At 39.2% G+C, this 19252-nt stretch overlaps 1 protein-coding gene across 1 annotated transcript in view; it reads right to left on the reverse strand.

The window, feature by feature from the left end:
- Positions 1-573: 573 nt before the first annotated feature.
- PKD2 (polycystin 2, transient receptor potential cation channel) overlaps positions 574-19252 on the reverse strand; it is a gene marked incomplete at both ends in the record, with an annotated part of 45016 nt that continues 26337 nt past the window's right edge. Inside the window, 10 exons of the mRNA XM_080697549.1 lie at positions 574-810; positions 1312-1459; positions 2758-2921; positions 4282-4399; positions 4674-4795; positions 7518-7616; positions 10540-10660; positions 11737-11918; positions 15340-15507; positions 17363-17591. Of these exons, the coding sequence (XP_080553675.1) occupies positions 574-810; positions 1312-1459; positions 2758-2921; positions 4282-4399; positions 4674-4795; positions 7518-7616; positions 10540-10660; positions 11737-11918; positions 15340-15507; positions 17363-17591 (1588 nt within the window). The remainder of the gene's footprint in view (positions 811-1311; positions 1460-2757; positions 2922-4281; positions 4400-4673; positions 4796-7517; positions 7617-10539; positions 10661-11736; positions 11919-15339; positions 15508-17362; positions 17592-19252) is intronic.

The following is a 19252-nucleotide window of genomic DNA, read 5'->3' on the forward strand; positions in this document are numbered from 1 at the left end:
TTAATCATTCATACCGATTCTAGCATAATGATTCATACCCATTCTAAGGCTTGGAGTTCTTTTCTATTTCATTTTTGAGAAAAGTACACTCCAGGAAGGTAGTTGAAATAAAAACTCCTTTCTTAAAAGAAAGTGATGTATTCAGCTTACTTGTTACAACTGAGCAGAAGGGAATGCCCAGTTCTCTTCACACACTGGACAACAGTGACAAGACTGATTTTTGTCACTAGAAGAGAAACTCAGAAGCCCTTTGACAGTTCTCTTCTAGCTTTAAAAGGCTACTTCATTGTCAACTGAGAAGATTTAGGCAGGGCGGCAACTACGCATACAACTTGACATACTTTTCAAAATCTTTTTCATGAACTCAATATTTACATCTGGATTACCCATATAAGAAAAATCTTCATGAATCCATGGTAAGGCTTATGTAAAATAAATTAAAGTGCAGAAGATTAACAGTTGGTCACAAAGATCAGCATCATATGGTAACCAGGGTGTATAAATAGTGCATTTGTTATGGCAATTGGAGACAGCTGCCTTCTCACCTACCAGGAAAACACACTAACACATATATTATACATGCATATTGGCACTTCCGTTTCCACCTCCACCTTCCACGCCTTCTGCAGACTGGGAGGAGGAAGGGCGGGAGCTCCTGGGGCGAGGCTGGCCATTGAGTCCCCCTGCTGCACCAAGCCCATGGCCCGTTTGGGAAGCAGCATCATCAGATTCCCAGCGTTCCAGCTCTTCCCGCACCAGCCGCTCCATCTGATCCCTGTGGATTTCACTGTCACGACCCAGTCTTTCATCCTAACAAGGGAAAAGAAATCAGGCTGTTGCTGGAGGGGTGATGCATACGCTCTGACATAGAAACTGTCTTAGGATATCCAGAGCCAAATAATCCGTTTACAGTTAGGTAATGTTGGAGAGTCACAGCAAATAATAGCAATTCACAAAGCCCCGGGAATAAGTGATCACTTCATTGCACCACTTGTGCAGGCAGGACCTTCAGTGTGTGGACTGTTGTCCCTCCTCCAGAGTCTCAATATATCTGCACTCAGAGAGGAGAACAAGCATCGCAGGTAAAGGGTACAGAACGTGACCACTTTGATAGTTCATCTAGTCATGAAGTATTTCTGTTTCAGAGGAAAAATTTCAGAGACTACATTTTGAGTGTAAATATAAGTATACATACATACATACATACATACATACATACATACATACATACAAAATCCTCCCTCACTACTTCAGCTACAAAATAGCATCAACAATGTGCCTAGAAGTGTTTCCCAGCCCACTGTCACTTACCTCAGCCACCCCATCCAGCAGCCTCCCTAGCACCTCCCGTCTCTTCACTTTGGCCTGCTCCATGACCTCCAGCTTCACAATCACAGCGTCAATCTTGGACACAATGCTGCCAATGGAGTGCTCCATGCGGTCCACACGTCTCACCAGGCTATGGGGCCACAGTGCACAGGGCCAAAGCCACCATTACTGTCTCTGCAGGTCACTCATTTTTTCTAATAAAGTGCTAAGGGATTTTTTTCCCCTTAAACTATACTATAATCTGAAATACACTTGAATTTATTTTTTCAAATGTGAGGGATGAAAACAGGACTGCACATGCTAGGCAAGCCCTCTACAACTGAGCTACATCCCACCCTGAAACCACTTGCTAAGTGGTTTCAAGCTTTGAAGACAAAAGTTGAATCCTAACTGGCTCAACTTTCCTGCCAGTCAATATTGTATCTGAACTCTTAAAAATTTATGCCCATCTTTTTATTCAGTTTTAGAAAATTTTCAAAGTAAGGTTTTACATCTAAAAATTTTGGCTACAAAGTAGGCTGTTACCTACTAATGAAAATGGTTACATTAAATAATGGATAGGAGATTTTTTATTATTTATGCTGGGCATGGTGGCACAAAACAATAATCCTAGTACTTGGGAGGCTGAAAAAGAAGGATCGAAAGTTTGAGGCCAGCTCTGCAACTGAATGAGACCCTGTTTCAAAATAAAAAATAAAAAGGGCTAAAGGGTGCAGATCAGTGGTAGAGGGCCAATGAGTTTCACCCCTAGTACTAACCCCCTCAAATAAATATTGCTTATCTATACAATGAAATTCAAAGGTAACCAAAAGAAATTATATTGAATAGAATATACTTAATAGCATAGAATTAATTTTATCATATACTAAGTAAATAATGTAGTTAGACTACAGTACGCTATGCACAATCCCATTATCTGACTAAAAAAAATAGCTGTATAATGCCCTAAAAACATGTGAACTAAAGACAACTTCAGGAATGATGGTATGTGAGTTCTGTAACTTTTCCACCAGTGAAACAACTGTAACTATTGAGATTTAAAAGAAAATCTCAAACTTTTAAATTATCTTGAATTCAGAGATCCTATAGAGGAGCAAATAAGGCGACCTGAGGGGATGGGAGAGGGGAAAATTCTCTAAAGCACATGATGTACTTAAATGTATCAAAGTCAATCACTAAGCCAAGCATGGGAAGGATGGATGGGGAGGGAATGGGGTGGGGATCAGGTAGGGGCTAACTGGGTGATGTGTGCATGTATGTCTATACAAGTCTTTTATCCCATTAAAATGTATGACTACAATGCACCAATAAAAAATATTAAAGAAAAAAATGAAAAATGAAAAAGAGTGAATTTAGAAAGAGCAGGGAAGCTAGCTCATCTCATTTAGACTCTGGTAAATCCAATTCTGACAATTCCTTTACACTTACACTTGAAACTCTTCATAGGAAACTCCACTGGAGATGCTGCCCCTCCTTCTGGAGCTGTGTCCACTGTCTTCATCATCCTCCTCCTCAGAGTCATCCAGGCTTCTTGGGAAACTTCGGCTGCTCATGGGACGTGGTAAAGAGCTGTGATCCAAGTCCAGGTCCTCCTGGAGAACATGAGGTCATCGAGTGAGGAGCAGGCACACCAAGACCCCGCACAAATTTTACCATGGTGTTGGGCAAGTAGGAAATAAATGGATGTGTGCCACACTGGGATTTCCACATGTTTTAATTTTGTGGATTGACAAATTTTCAAACTGGCAAGGAGTTGCTAATTTTTTATTTAAACAAGACAGAACATCAAAAAATGTAACAACACAACTAAAAGAAAATGAAAGAATATATTTATTACACTCTCTACATAAGAGACAAATTTAATAGCTCTCGAGTAGTAGGGCTGTAATCTCAGAAGAATTTTGATTAATAGAGACTTGTGAAATTTAATCCCTTTGTGCTAACATTTCACTATGACAGATGAAACTAGTCGCTTATTGGCGCTGTTCTGTGGAGCAGTGTTTAGGAACCACTATTCTAGACTTTTCCTCTTAGGAAAATGGCTTCTCTGTGTTGCACTCATCTGTGTTATCTGTGCCTCAGTTTCTTTTTGTTTGTTTGTTTAAAATTTATATGTGATGGTTAATGGTAAAGCTTTTAATTATTTTCTGATTAGATAAGCTCATTTCGATTTAATTTTGTTTGTTCATTTATTTATTTGAGATGAAGGTCTTACTCTGTAGCCCAAGCTGGCCTAAAAACATCTGAGTTCAAGTGATCCTCCTGTTACAGCCTGCTGAGTAGCTAGGATTAGAAGTGTACAGCACCACACCTGGCAGTTGTGTTTACTTGCAACTACTTTGTAATAAGCATTTAAATAGAAAGCATATGTTATTTTATTTTACTATAAATGTTAATAATTTAAAGTATAACTAACTAGCCAGAATAATTTTATATCTCCTAATAACTGGTTCTATTTTTTTCAAAATTTTTTATTGGAGCATTGCAGTCATACATCTTAATAGAGTATAAGATGATAGCACATACATGCACACATCACTCATTTAGGTATTCTTTTTTATTTTATTTTCCTCTCACAATGTCTCATGGACATTGTGAACTATGCAACTAATCAGGTTTCTCTTTTTAAGCTAATACTAGGAAGTTTCAGGCTAAGTAGGCCAAAGTTGTAGCCCAGTTTTACAATTATATTTGTAGTTACAGAATGTAATTTTCAGCTTCATAATAACCTATTATTTTCACTTTTGTTTTGCTTCACTCTTCACTTCAAAACTTCTTAAATTATTGCTATTTTATAGTATTTTTTTTTTTTTACTGTTTGAATAAGCAGTGTACTAATACATAAGTTGATTGAGAGGTGGGGGGAGGAATTCTCAGTAGTTCTCCACTTAGTGTTGTGTTTGATGCATGGTGAGTACTTAATCAAATCTTATTCTACTAAAATAGACTCACCCTCTCTTTTTCCAAGTCATCTCTCATCTGCTGATGCTCATGTTCAGTCAGTTCTTGATCTCCATCTTGGTCATATTTGGTGAATATTGCTTCAATCTCTGCATCAGTATGACCCTTCCTGAAATCATTAAGAGGATAAAGATAAACTCATTCTTGTACAGGATTAACCCCAGAGTCATCAAAATTCTGGAGGAAAATGGAAATGGCTAAGTGAAGACCAACCCTTCAGTGTTCTAGAAAGACAACTGCCTCTGGGGAAAAAAAACGAAAAAAACAAAACAAAACAAAAAAAAAACGTCTTTTTATGAGTACCTGGGCCAGAAACACCCTCGTCACCAAAAATTTATCTATGGAAGCAGAAACTTGACAGGTCCCCAGTGTGTGACTCTTACCCTTTGAGATCTTGCCGAAGTTCATCAAAGTTTAACTTGCCTCCCCCTTGCCGCAGACTCTCTGAAATGTCGTCTACTGCATTTTTTTTCAGCTTTAGTTTGACCAGTGTTTTATGGTAGCCCTGTTGGAATAATAAAAAAAGAACAAAAAAAGAAGAGAAAGACTTGCTTTAATTTATTCTGCTTCTCCATTTGATTTATCATGTATTTGTAGTTGTAACTACTATAAACTCAGTGCCTGTGGATGCCAGCCACTTAGCCAGTATGTGTTGAGTAAATAATGAACATATCCTTATTTTCCATAAAATTTTTGTAGAAGAGTTATATGGAAAGAGTTAGTATTCAGCTTAGCAGACAGAAATAAAACTCACTACACAGTCCATAGCTGCACACATGTCTGGCTTCCTACTGCCCCAGTATACAGCAATATGCAATAGTTTTTGAGAATTCCAAGAAACCTGACTTATAAATGATTTACTTTTCTATTATCTCATAATACATAATTTTCTTATATATTTATACAAATTCAGTATGTAGAAAAGTGAAATATGGATGAGAATTTTTCACTAATAAATTAGTGGCTAGGCTGGAGATACAGCAGGGTGGTAGCGCACTTGCCTATCATATTAAGTCCCTTGACTGGCTCCTGGCACCACAAGAACAAGTAAACATCTTAACCAACCAGATGGAGGCAGACTTGGCTTTGCATATTAGTGAAGGACTATAAAAGCCTCCACGTAGGCAGAAAATGTGCAAAGTGGACTATGTAATTAATAGGACAAATTTCATAAGCTTAAAATGCTGAAAACATTAAAAATTTCCTTAGTGTCAGTTATAAGTTTGTAAAGACATAAAAAGTAAAATGAACACTTATTTAGTAATGTGGCATTTAAAACATTAGAAACATTGAGAAGTTTCATTTCTTTGTAAAACATGTACCCAGAGTAGTTTGAACAGCAATTGGGTCTTCTTCTTGCATAATGTTTCATCATGTCCCTTACAACGTGAACTGGATGTATTTTCTATGCATTGGTGAACTGTCATATCCCTTTTAAAACATGGATCTCCTTGCCAGGCATGGTCGCGCACGTTTATAATCCCCACACTTGGGAGGCTGAGACAGGAGGATCACACAGGTTCGAAGCCAGCCATGCTAGCTTAAGAGACCTTGTTTCCAAAAATAAAAAAGTATAAAATAGGTCTGGGAGTGTAGCCCGGAGGTAGAAGGGCTTCGAGGAACCCCAGTACCACCAAAAAAGAAACAACCAAACAAACAACACCCCCCTACCAAAAAAAAAAAAAAAAAAAAAAAAAAAACATGGATGTCCTTCTGACATAATTCTTCTGCAGTTTCATTGCTGTGAAGTATCTCTAAGGAGTCTTCCATCAATGTGAAGTATTTTGCCGGGATCACTTCTTCCACCACATCTTTGTTCTTTCCATCACAAACACTTTCCTTATTTACACCGATGAACTGGCCTTCACTAAGTTCTTCTGGCAGTCTACCCACATCACTCCAAAGGGGGCAGCGTCAACATTCCCATCACAGCTATTTCTTTGAGAAATCTAAGACATTTGTCTTGGTTTCACATCCAGTAAAGTGTCATTTCATTTCTGTCGGGCCATTCTCTTTTTTCAATTATGCATTTCCGTAAAGTGTTAATTGCCAGGAGACAAGGAAGTAAAGCCACACTGTGTTGCTGGGTGAACTTGGCTGAACTTTGCAGCACAAGTCCAGTGACCAATCAGCAGCAGAATGAACGCAGCATCACGCCTGGGCCCTGAGCGTGACTTAGGTAATATGACTTAGGTAATGCCCTCTGGACTGAAGAGCTGATGATGGAGTGTGTACTTTGTGCTTTTCTTCACAGTTGATAGAATGATAACTCAAATTTGAACCAAGTTTTTGAAGACTTATAGTCATGTAACAAAACTGGGCTATCTCCAGCTGAGGATGTAGCTCAGTGGTGGAGAGCTTGCCTAGCATGTTTGAGGCCCTGGGTTCCATCCCTGGAACCAAAAACAAACAAACAAACAAACAAACATCCCTGTGATACCTGATCTTTTGAGTAACAAGACAGTGTGCAGTGTGTACTGCTCATATACACACTGAAGATTTGCTAAAATGAAAGTAGCTGTGATACAAAATTAAGATACAGAAACAATGTGGTCCCAAGGTGGAGAAGGAGCTCCCTCTCTCACTAAGGACAAGAAGACAAGACATGCACCATAAGTGTCTTTGTTTTTACATGTTATTCCTTCAGCCAAATACAGAAGCCGTGCTAAGAAGAGCAGAGCTGCCCCGCTTCCCTACCCCATCTCCTGTATAGCAACTTATCATTTCTCGAGAAGGTGTGGAAGCAGTTTTCAGGCCCAGGCTTGTGGCTTCAATTCATAGAACTTTGACTAGTTTACACGTGCTTTGGGAAGTCAAGGGCAAAGGGTAAAAGACTCTTAAAACCCTCTCTTCTTTAAAATGATGAGATGGAAGAGCTGAAAGCTTCTTTACATAATCATGACTTCCAGTTTATTCTGAACTCAGGATCTGGATGGTTGGAGCCAAGTAGAGGCAGTGTCAAAACATATAAAAGAGCTCAGCTCTTATGAGTCAAAAAATATTTTGGAGAATTGAATTCTGGGGCCTAAAAGGGTTCACAGAGCTTAAGTCCGGGCCAGCAGCATCTCTATCAAGCCTCCAAAAAGAAGAACATTTAAATTATTCCTATGATATAGCAGCCTATACCTTATTAATATTAGTACAAACTCAATGTATTCATGTTGAGATGGAAATTTGACTTCAAGGTTCATTTTGTGCAGGGATTCTGGGAATTGGTGTTATCCTACCTTTCTGATAAGATCTGAGAGCTCCATTTCAGCTTTCTGCTGGGCCAAGTCAGATTTCACTTCAGAGTAAGTATCATTGATGATAGCCAAAAACATATTCTGTTTGTAAATCAGAGGAAAGTAAAAGGGGAAAAAACACAAATATATTTTGTAACATCAATCTAAAATTCTTTTTGTTCATCTCTCTTTCCCCTAATCTGAATGCTTTATGACGACATAAAGTAATAGCTTTACTACCATGTTCTTTGAAAAGGCTATTTTCTCCATTACATTATAACAAAAGAAAATATACTCACTTATAAAACCATATACTATGATAGGCTTTGTACAAAAAAATACTAAAGTGCAAGAAAATATAAGTGTGTTTACCTAGGAATAGTGAAATTATTTTATCACGTTTTTATATCTATATTTTCTAGATGCAAAAAAGTTTACTTATATTACTATGGGTATACAACTTTTAAAAACTCTTTACATTTTAATAGTCAACACAAATAGGTACAGTTCTATGTTTACACTAAATTTTACTATATAATCACATTTCAGATTTACACAACTTATTTTAAAAAGTTAAAAAGACTTCTGCAAATAGTAATATAGTTGGCTTACAAGAAAGATAGTAAAGTGCAATTTCTGGAAAAGATGAAGACCATGAGTTAAGCAAACTTGGATTTCAATCTTGCCACTGCCAAGACTGTATCACTTAACTTTGTTAAGCCTCCTGCTAAGGATTTGTTTTTTATTTTTAAGATGGGAAAAGTAATAGTACCTCTCTTACATACTGAGAGCGTGAGTTAGTGGAGTCCAGGCAAAGTGCTCAGGGCGGGCCCTAAGGCAGGCTCAGTGCTGCCTCATTTATACCTGTTGCTTGGTGGGGCTGGCTCACTCTCCTCACTTCTCCTTCCCTGGTGGGAATGAGTTGTATTTGTAACATCTGTTTTCAACAGACTTTCCGGAAACATTGTACCTTATAGATTAAGTACCGCTTTCACATGCTCTTCCTTTTTAGCATGTAACTGGTTTGTAACTATGGAGTAGTGTATTCAATTATGTGGTTTTTTCCCCCACAAGCTCATGCAATCTCCCATCAGAGTGGGGTCCTACTCTGTTTTCCTTGCCACAGTGTCCTCAGAATATACTGTGTACCTCATGCTAAAAACTATAATATATATTATGTTATGTTACACTAAAAACTATAATATACATATATATGTATAGATATATGTACATATGTAATGGTAGAGTAAAAATCTATTAGATTGATGAATGAACAAAGAAGCCTCTTTTATGTTAGAGGGTTACTAAGGTTCTATCAATTAGGGGGAGTATGAAGATTCTGTAGCAGAGATGAGAACAGATCACAGAAAGCCAGTTAATTCCCAGCCAAAAGCTCCATTCAGCCCCTTCCGTAGGAATGTCTTTCACCTTCTCTCTCCAACCCAGGCATCTGACACTCTGTTTTGGCTACAAATGGCTAGCTGGTGCCTGCACAAGTCTATGGAAATGGACTAAAGGGTGGGTCCTCTTAGGAGATTTTCAAAAGTAGGCAGTGCCTGAGTGGAGAGGACGTTCACCTTCAGCCTCCCCAGCCCGCCTCAGAATGTCCCCTAACTATCAGATGGGCCTCTGCTCTAGGAAGTCTTTCCCTACATGTGTGTGGGCACTAGAGACTTCCTGGCTTAGATGAGCTACTTCACACCACTGTGAACTTTTTTAAAAGTATAGACAATGAATTAACACCAGGAAGTCAACTCACACCAGGAAGCCAGCTCAGGCAACCCTAAAAGACAAGTTTATACTGAAGGTATTCTCCTGCCAGGTATGGTGGAGCAAAAAAAAAAAGTGTTAAATGTTTGTGTTTAGATGAAAAATGTCCATTGCCTAAGTTAACACTTCTCAGTGGACAAAATGAATATACAAATGTTAATACAAAGAAAAATAAACCTTCAACAACATCTTACTTAACATGGCAAAAATGTTAACAGTATTAATTTCGTACCAAATCAAAAGAATAAAAAAAGTTATTATTATTATTAGTAGTAGTAGTAGCTCTGAGTATTGGAACCAGGAACATTCTATCTTTGAGCAATATCCCCAACAATTTTTTTTAGAAATTATTTGATTTATTTGTTTGCTTATTTCTTTATTTATTGTGGACTGGAGATTAAAACTGGGGGCATTCTACCTATGAGCTACGCCCTCAGCCCTTTCTATTTCAAAACAGAGTCTTTCAAGGTTAAAATGCTGAGGCTGGTCTGGAACCCAGGATCCTCCTGTCTCAGCCTCCAAAGTACTGGGATTACAAGCATGTACCACAATGCTCCATTATTATTTTTATTTTGAAACAGGCTCTTGCTAGGTTGCTAATAGTCTTGCAGTTGCTGAGGCTGACCTTTAACCTGTGATTCTCCTGTCTCAGCATCCCAAGTACTCAGATGACAGGCTTGTGCCACCATATTTGGCACCAAAAACTTTATTTTTAAAGATAATTTTAAAGTAATTTACATTCATAGTTGGATTTCATTTTAAACTTAATATATGCATATTTCTGTAGGCAGTCCCTAAAAGCCCATAAACTGTGACATATGAATAAGTTAAAACAGAGTACTTAATCTTGACACGCAATAATTTCCTCAAATGCAATAACTCACTCAATTCAAGCGTGAAATGAAAAGTCATGCCAGCATTTCACTGCGAAAGTACTGACATCTGTGTTAGGAAAGCACGTGATCAGATTCTACTTTTGAGGTGAAACCTTCTTAAGTAACTCTGAAAATCAGCAATTGTTCTCATTTATTTTGCATTGAATAGACGCATATATGTGAATAAATGAAAGACTATGGTAAAGATATTTGGTTAATGCTTAAAATTCCAAAAAGTAAAATAAATTTTCTATAATCAGCATTTGTCCTACTTTCTGGGTCTTTATTTGAAATGATGGGGAATAGAGTAAAAAGAGAGAAGATGGTGATTTATGAACACAAAGTTTAAATCACCTCACTATAAACAAAGGTGTACATACCAAAAGAATGAAGAACATAAAAAACACAAAAGTAGTAAAATACAGTGGTCCCAGAATTCGATTAGCTTCCTCAATCTCCGTAAAGTTGATATCTCCCAAAATGATACGGAACTGAGTGAAACTATAAAAACAGAACAAACAAACAAAAAAACAGCACAACACAATATAAAACCAAAGAGTGCCCAACAGTTGATGCAACATTTCTTAAAGGTTAGTTCACATTTTTGGACTCATGGATATTGGGACGTGCTGCCAAATATTAGACAAATGCTGATTTTTTTGGAAAAGTCTTGCTACATATACCAGTGATTGAAGCCTTCTAGAATATTTTTTAATACTACATAGGTACCCAGGTTATTTCTATTTGGTTGCCATTAATTATCATTATTATTAGATGACTAATATAGTAATTGGTTATAAGAATCCAATACATAATCTGGGTTCCATATCTGCACAATGATCACTCTTGATCTAAAGTTAAAATCTCTTAAAGAAAAAGAAGTTTTGAAAGATATCAAGAATTGTATGTATTCAAAGTGCCCATATTCTCATCTCCACTCAAAGTAAGGTCAAAGTGGCGGAGTGCTGCCAGGCTGGATCCATTTCCATTCTTGACTTTTGTCAAACAGCAAGATGAATTAGGGATCCCGTTGCACAAAGCCCTATCAACTTGCATTAGTACACCTTTATCTCCTTTCCTAACTACAAACTTCTTTGTAAATGGCACAAAAATCTGATACTGGGTACTTTTTTTCTTGCTTGCTGTTGGTTTTAGTTTATTTGGAAAAGCACTGAAAAAAAATTCCTGTATAATTCTAATTTGATCCTAGAATACTAGAAATAGTACTTTTCCTTATAAAATAACTTGAGTTCAACATGTAGTAATAATATTCAAGGGAAAAAATATGTGCAAGGACCCTTCAGAGGCTCCCATCTGCACTGGGGGCTAAGGCCTTGCACTTGGAATCCTGCTGATTTTTATGCCTGTTCGACTCTGTCTCACTACATGAGGGCTGCAAGCATCAGCACTTCAGAACATCTTGTCATCTCTGCATTGGTGAGTGAATGTTTTGGAAAATGTAATACATTCTTATATTGAAAAAACTACTTTCTTGTCAAAAATTACCCACTATTCTTTATACGTGAGTAGGAAGTAACACCTCTGATTAAATTTTTCTTAACTTCATATATACTTACATACATTCTTGGAAAGTACTGAAGTCATCAACCTGAGTGCCAAAGACAAGGTATGCCAACTGAGCATATGCTAAGAAAATGATGAAGAACATAATTGCAAAGCCAAAGAGATCTTTGGCACACCGAGACATAGTTGTGGAGAGCTGACTCATGGTCCTGTTAAAATTGATGAATTTGAAGAGCTGCAAAAGAAAGGGAAGGCATCATCAGATATAATGTGTCTATGCATGCAATTTGGTATATACATATACACATACACACACACAATAGAATGTTATTCATCTATGAAAGAAATAAAATTTTGATACATGCTGTGACTTGATTCTTGAAAACATTATCCAAGTGGAATAAGTATGACACAAAGGATAAAGACTATATAATTCCACTAGTGTTTATGAGGTAGAACAGAAGAAAATTTTAGGTAGAAAGAAGACACATTGGGAAGGAAGTAAGATATGGTTTTTATATCTGAAATCTTCATTTTAACAGAGTTTGGTTATTCTTAAAAATCCAGGCCCATACTTTTAAATCATAATGGGCTGGCTCAGGAAATTCCTGAGGCAATAAAGCCTGAGAGCTTACCTTTTATTTGCCTACAGAAAGATCACCCCCAAAAGTTATACCTTTGTTAAAAGAGTCCTGCACCCTGGCTTCTGGTCTCCACTCCTGAGGAGTCCAGTCCCAAAAGGAAATCCCACCTTTTGTGAACCAGAAAGCTTCAACAATGGCCACCATCCCATGTGCCCTGGGCAACCCCTCTTAGAGGGCTCTTATGTCATAGAAGTATAGCTGTGAGGAGTTATTTGCCATTTGGGGAGATTTGAGCCATTTTGGGTCATTCTGGGGGCAGCTCTGGGGCAGCTTTTCAGCTCTTGTCCCTCTCTCCTTGCAGTGGCTCTCATGCTCTGGAGATGGCCAGCATTTGCCCTGAACATGTATCTTCACTTTACTTGAATTAAAACCTCTGCCTTTATTTCTGACTGGCACGTATTGAAATTCTTTTCACCATGGAAGCCAAGAACCCATAGAAGTTATCATGTTGCCTATGACAATATGAGATTCTCAGAGTAGTCACACCCCAAAACAGAAACTAGACTAGAGCATACCAGGGCTGGGATGAGGAGGGACATGGGAAGTTAATGTGTTGAATGTATTTTTTTTAATGTGTGTTGTGTATGTGTGCATGTGTGTGTGTTACTGGGTAGTGACGCACAAACACTCTACCTCTGAGCTATACCCCCAGCCCTACCCATTCTGGTCATGCACAGTGTTGACAGTTACTCATCATTGTGAATGTACTTCCTGCCACTGAATTACACACTTGACATGATGAAATGCTTTACATACATACATGCATACATACATGCATACATACATACATACATATATATTTACCACACAATAGGAAAAAAAAAAGAGAATCACTTTTCTTTGTTTTGTTTTTTTTCAAAACCCAGCAACTACTATCCTCCTCTCACTTGAAAAAGTGTTTGTGGAGTGCCTGCCCGTGCCAGGCTGCTCCTGGAGCTGGAGATCAGCAGTGAACAGAACCAAGCTTCTGCCTCCTGCTGCTTACATTTTACACGATGATAAAACACAATGAAAACAAGATTCATTATAATTAAAATAACTCATGGTATTGCTCCTCAAAAAATTAAAAGGAAAAACCTTACAAATAAAAACCAATACAAAAAATAGGGTGTGTGTGTGTGTGTGTGTCTACGGTACTTGGGATGACCAGAGGCATCCTACCTCTGAGCTATATCCCCAGCCCTATTTTAATGTTTTATTTTGAAACAGTCTCACTAAGTGGCTGAGGGCTTCATTAAGTTGCTAAGGCTGGCCTTCAACCTGCAATCCTTCTGTCTCAGCCTCCTAAGTACTGGGTTACAGGTTTGTACCATCACACTCAGCTCTCACTGTGAATTACTATCATTTACTATGCTCCTCCTAGGTAAGGATGGCTTTATGTAGCTGACTTCAATCTCCTCAACAACTGAAATACTGTGATTCCCAGAAGTTGGCTGGGCTGGAAGCCAGGGGTGACCTCGCTAGGCACACTGCTAAGCCACACTGGGTATGGCTGTGGACAGGGCACCCGCAGGTGGCCCAGGGGTGCAAGGACAATCCTGCAGCTCTGGGCAAAGCCCCAGTGGAGGAGTCCATGGAATTAATTGTGAGCGGTAGAGTCAACATCCCCATCTTAAAGAACTCAGTGGTGAAGTTTTGGGAAGTGGAGCAATAAATGAGATATAAGAGCCAGAGGCACACAATGGAAGGAAACTTCTAGAATTTTACTTAATAGTCTTTTATAAATGGTTTCTGGCAAAGAGGAAATTTTTTTTGAGGGCTGGTGTTAATTTAACATGACAATACAATTTCTACTCATTTGAGACCTGAGATATTGGCTATTTTCATTATTCTTATTTTCTTTTTCAGTACGGGGGTTGAACACGGGAGCATTCTGCCTCCGAGCTACACCCCCATTCCTATTTTTTATTCTTTATTTTGAAACAGGATCTCACTAAGTTGCGGAGGACCTCACCAAGTAGCTGAAGCTGGCCATGAACCTGCGATCCTTCTGTCTCGGCCTCCCAAGTACTGGGTTTACAAGTGTGTGTGACCATGCCTGGCTATTATCACTATTTTAAGATAAAGGTTTGGTACATTATTGATGGCTTCTCTTGGTCATATGCATAGCTAAGTAATTGGTATGAGACACGCAAAATGAGCCTGTGCCTCTGATGTGCCTCAAGCCTCCAGGTGTAAACACTGATTCAGGAAAACACAGGGCTGTGGCAAGTCCTTCCAGAACAGGTGTGACGAGGACCTTCCAAGACAGAAATATTTGATTATTTCCATTTCCCGTCACAGAGACACTGAGCATGTAACATGTGGCTGGAATGATTGAGGAACTGGATTTAATCTTAATGAAGTAAACTGAAGTATACTGTCTGGGCAGCAGGATCACAGAACCTGAGCTGGGGCAGGTCAGCAGCTACCTCAGGATTCCCTGCATCTCCAGAGTTGATGCTTGTTGTACACAGATTGCCCTGACCTTTCACACTTGGAGATACACAGTACACCTTAAGGAAAGAGAATGAGTGAGTAGGGAGCTCTGTGAAGGAAGCATCTGTCCCAACCTCAGTTCTAAAGAAAGTTCCCTCTGCCCTCTGCTGGACAAGAGATGATCCTGCTCAGGCACTGGCAGGCGGAGCAGCCTCCCCACCCAAACCCTGCACTGACTCCTCTTTTTCAAGGTCCTTCTCCTCACTTGGTCGAAGCTTAGCAGGTGAGACTTCTGCCCCTGTGTTAGAGCATCCTGGGCCATTGAAAAGGCTTCTGATTGCAGATATAAAATGAAACCTATAGGGCTAGCTAGATCTTGCAAGAATTTTGGTAGCAGAAGTGGCCCCATCCAGAGTGGGAGGAATGGTCCTTGTGCCAACTGGTACTGCTTCATGTAAGTAATGAAGCAGTTTGGCTAGCCACTTGACGTTGGCCACAAAGGCAAATTCCAGCCCTCCAACATTACGTGTGAGTCATGCTAATGAAAAGAAACTAAAAGCATTATTAAAAACCCAGAACATGAGGTATAATTACCTTAATCCAAACAAAAAATACTGTGACTGCGGCTATATTGTTGAATTGTATTTGGCAGTATGCCAGATGCTCAAAGTTGGGAAAAGTATTTTCATTGTCCAAAAAGTGTAGTAGACCATCCACATTTGACGTCTGGTATATGTTAATTCCTATAGCTACCACTGATAGCTGGAAAACAAAAGATTCATGTTTATTTACAATGCTTTAGAAATAAGTTACCTGCAATGACTGGTTTTCCTTCACCAACATATGGAAGTGGCTGCCAGAGCTGACCACTATACTCTCTCCACGCCATTCATAAAAGCCACTCACTTGAACGGGAGGTGCTTGTCACTGCTAAAAATGTGTAAACAGCATACTGCTTGCCTTTCCTGAGGTAGGATTAGAAATCCAATGAGTGCATGCACACATAGTTTGTGCACACCCAGGCACACGTGTACACGAGAGACAACACTACAACAGATTCAAGGCGTGCCTCCTCCTCCTGCCACCCTCGCACAGGTCACCTTTACCCCTTTGCTTCACCTGCCTCACTGATTTCTTTTTCTTCGTAGTTTTAAAATTAAAATTAAAAAATTCTGGTTTCTCTCTTTATTCTCCAATTTCCAACTGCTCATTCATTCCTCCCTCCACCAAATACATAGCAGACATCTATGTACACAGCATTGTGTGAGAGACCAAGAGAGCTAAATAGAAGTGAATCTGAACCCTGCCCTCAAGAAACACAAGGTTAAAATACAAAGCTAAATATTTTAAAAAATGACTTCAAGTTGGCATCTGCCACACAAGGTAAAGGGAGACACTCAATGCACTGACAAGTGGTGCTCATAAGATGAGAGACACAGTTAGTCTTAAAGATGCTGGAAATGATGGACATAACATGAGGATCTCCAAAAGGCTTGTGGAGGGAATATGTGGGACCTCGTCTGTCTCTTTCCTTACCACTTACTGGAAAAGCCAGTAAGCCTTGGGTCTGGGCTATACAGTCAGATCTGAGGGGACACTGGCCCTACTTGTCTTCAGTCACCACCGTACTCATATGCATGAGGAGAGTGCTAGAGGTCGATCATAATAACCTTGTCCTGGTGTGGAGTCTGTCCACTTCCTCTTTTCTTCTGGATGGTGACCAAGGACCACTTCATTACCCTTCCTGAGAGAGCTGTTCTGACCAGGGAGGGCCCAGGTGATTATCACAACAAAGACCTGTCTGATGCTGACCTAAAAAGGCAGGCTCACCATCTCCCCCCCTTTTTGTTTTTAAATACAGGGAGACTTTATTAGCTGATCGAGAATTTTCTTAGAACTCACTGAGATACACTGAGCATGTTTTCTACATGGACTCAGTTGAGAAGAATAAAGAAGATGGGTTGGTTGAGTGAATACAACAATAACCTTTTATCTATATCTTGTGAGATACAATTTGCCATCCAGTCGGATAATTTTACTCTTCACAGGACAAATGTTCATAAAAAAGTATGGAACAGGTGGTCATTTATAAAGCAAAACACAAAATCAATCATTTTACCCCCTAAATCCCACATAGAAGGCTTAAGCCAAATGTAAATGTGAATTACTGAGTAATTCTCATTATTAGTGTGTTTAACCAAGAGTTTACTAAAAATGTCACAAAGGCTTCTCATGCAAAATAAGAAGATAAGTTATAGCCAGGCGTGGTGGCGCACGCTTGTAATCCCCGTGCTTGGGAGGCAGAGACAGGAGGATCGCGCAGGTTCGAAGCCAGCCACGCGCATTGGCTTAGGAGACCCTGTTTCCAAGTAAAAATGTAAAAATAGGTCTGGGAGTGTAGCCCGGAGGTAGAAGGGCTTCCAGGAAGCCCAATACAACCAAAAAAAAAAAAAAAAAAAAAAGAAGATAAGTTGTAACAAAGAAATAGATATAATAGGAATGAATTTTTAGATTTTCTCCTGGGAATATCAAGCTGCACGGTGATGAGTGAATCAGAGGCTGTATTTAACATACTTTTTCAAAAGAGTATGAAGTTTGTTGTTGCTCATTAACCTACCACAACGATCATAACATCCAGACAATTCCAGAAACTCTTGAAGTAGTGCAATTTGTGAATGCGAATTTCCAATATCTCTTCCACCATGTAGTAAAGGATAAAGAAACAAAAGATGATCTCACAGGCAGCCAGGAAGAAATCAAAAGTGGTGACATAGCGGATCAGCTTTACTGGCTGAAACTGCCAAGAAGGAACCACTCCGCCTGTTGCTGGGAATTCAACCAATAACCTGCATTGCAACAAGCACGATTAAACAACAACACATGGATGTAGACAGGGGAGGGTGTCTATTTCTTCTGTCTGATGATTATAAGGTAACAAAACTTCTACCCAAGTCACCCCAGGCTAATGGCAAACAATGCTGATCATGACCAACACCTCCATACTTGCAGAATCTTAAACTATAAAAGTAATGAGATTTTCAGAGGCCTCCCAGCCCAAAGGATTCCTTCCTCCTCAAGCTTTTTTCTATTCTTCTGATATTTATACTGTACCAAATATGCATATTTTTAAAAACGGAAAGTTATCTTTCTAGGATTTCTATTAAATGCATGCACATAGTTCTATAGGCAATATGAAGAACAAAAAGAATCACAAGCCTTATACTTAAAACATATATAATCTGGTGGAGAGGAGGATCTCTATTTTGCAATTCATAAAGAAAATACTGAGCCTCTCATCCATCCATCCATCCATTCAGTACGTAGGTAGGTGGGTGTCACCTAATCATCACTGAGGCTGGCCTCTGTAGGGATGTTTTCTTCTCATTCCAGAGCCTTACAGTTCACAGGTACTAAACAAATTCCTGTGGTAATATACACCTTTTACATTCATTCTGACGGCACTGATCTTTAGTACTTTCCCATATTGAGCTGAGTATTGTTCATGCCAAATTTCCATTTCAGAGGTGTCACATTGAACAACTAAATGCTTCACTTAATGGTATTTCTTGCTATCAAACCAGAAATAGAATCTCTAGCTCTAATTTTAGCTTTTTAAACTCTTCACTTTTTGACATCACAGGAGGGGTGGCAACATGTGGTGCTTCAGCTTCTAGGACCCACACGTACTCAAGCAATAACCAAGTAAAGGTGGGAACTGTGGAAGGAACCCTTCCTCATCTTGGCCAGTTTTCCTGTTCATTCATTTGTATCTGAGGTGCTAGAAAGTAGCAGTGAGAACCAAAATCATAGGAAAGTAATAATGATAGCAAAGACCTACAGCCTCGGCATACACTGGCAGGGGAGGAAGTGACCTCTGTCAAGTCATCTCTCTCTCTGGCCCATTCTGGCCCTGCTTTGTCAACCATGTCCATAAATGTAGAAAACAAGTGCAGAGAAATTAAGTAACTGCCTGGATGGGGACCATCCTTGAAGTCTACGGTGGAAGTGAAAGACAGACTGAAGACATCCTAGAAGTAGAAGCTTTGTCAGAGTTCTGCCTGGCATCCTCCTCCTCCACGCTTCACTGCAGCCATCAGGAGGAACTCACTTTATATGCCTTGATGAGTCTCAGGCATGAGCAGATACCAGGCATCCATCAGGAATGGCCCTTCACTCCTGTACTCGTGTCTAGTATCTTGGGCATCATCTAATAATGGGAAACTCTTTGAAAGGGCCGAGCTTTGAAAGGCAGGGGTTTTGGTGAGGGAGTATATAGTTCTCATCATCCTTATAACAACTGAGGATAGCTGTTGAAAAAATGAAGTTTTTTTTTTTTTTTTCTGGAAAGATTCCAGAATTGGGATAAACTTAGACTGACATAAGGTTCTTTTCAAAACCAAATATTCTAGAATACTAACTTTTCCCCCCAAATATCCTTATGCATTAAGCCTTTAATTTTCACTCTGTCTTGCTATCACCCACATTCCCACATTAAGCCAGTTGTAGG

This window comes from Muscardinus avellanarius (genome assembly GCF_963383645.1).
Source record: "Muscardinus avellanarius genome assembly, chromosome: 6".
Classification (NCBI taxonomy): Eukaryota; Metazoa; Chordata; class Mammalia; order Rodentia; family Gliridae; genus Muscardinus; species Muscardinus avellanarius.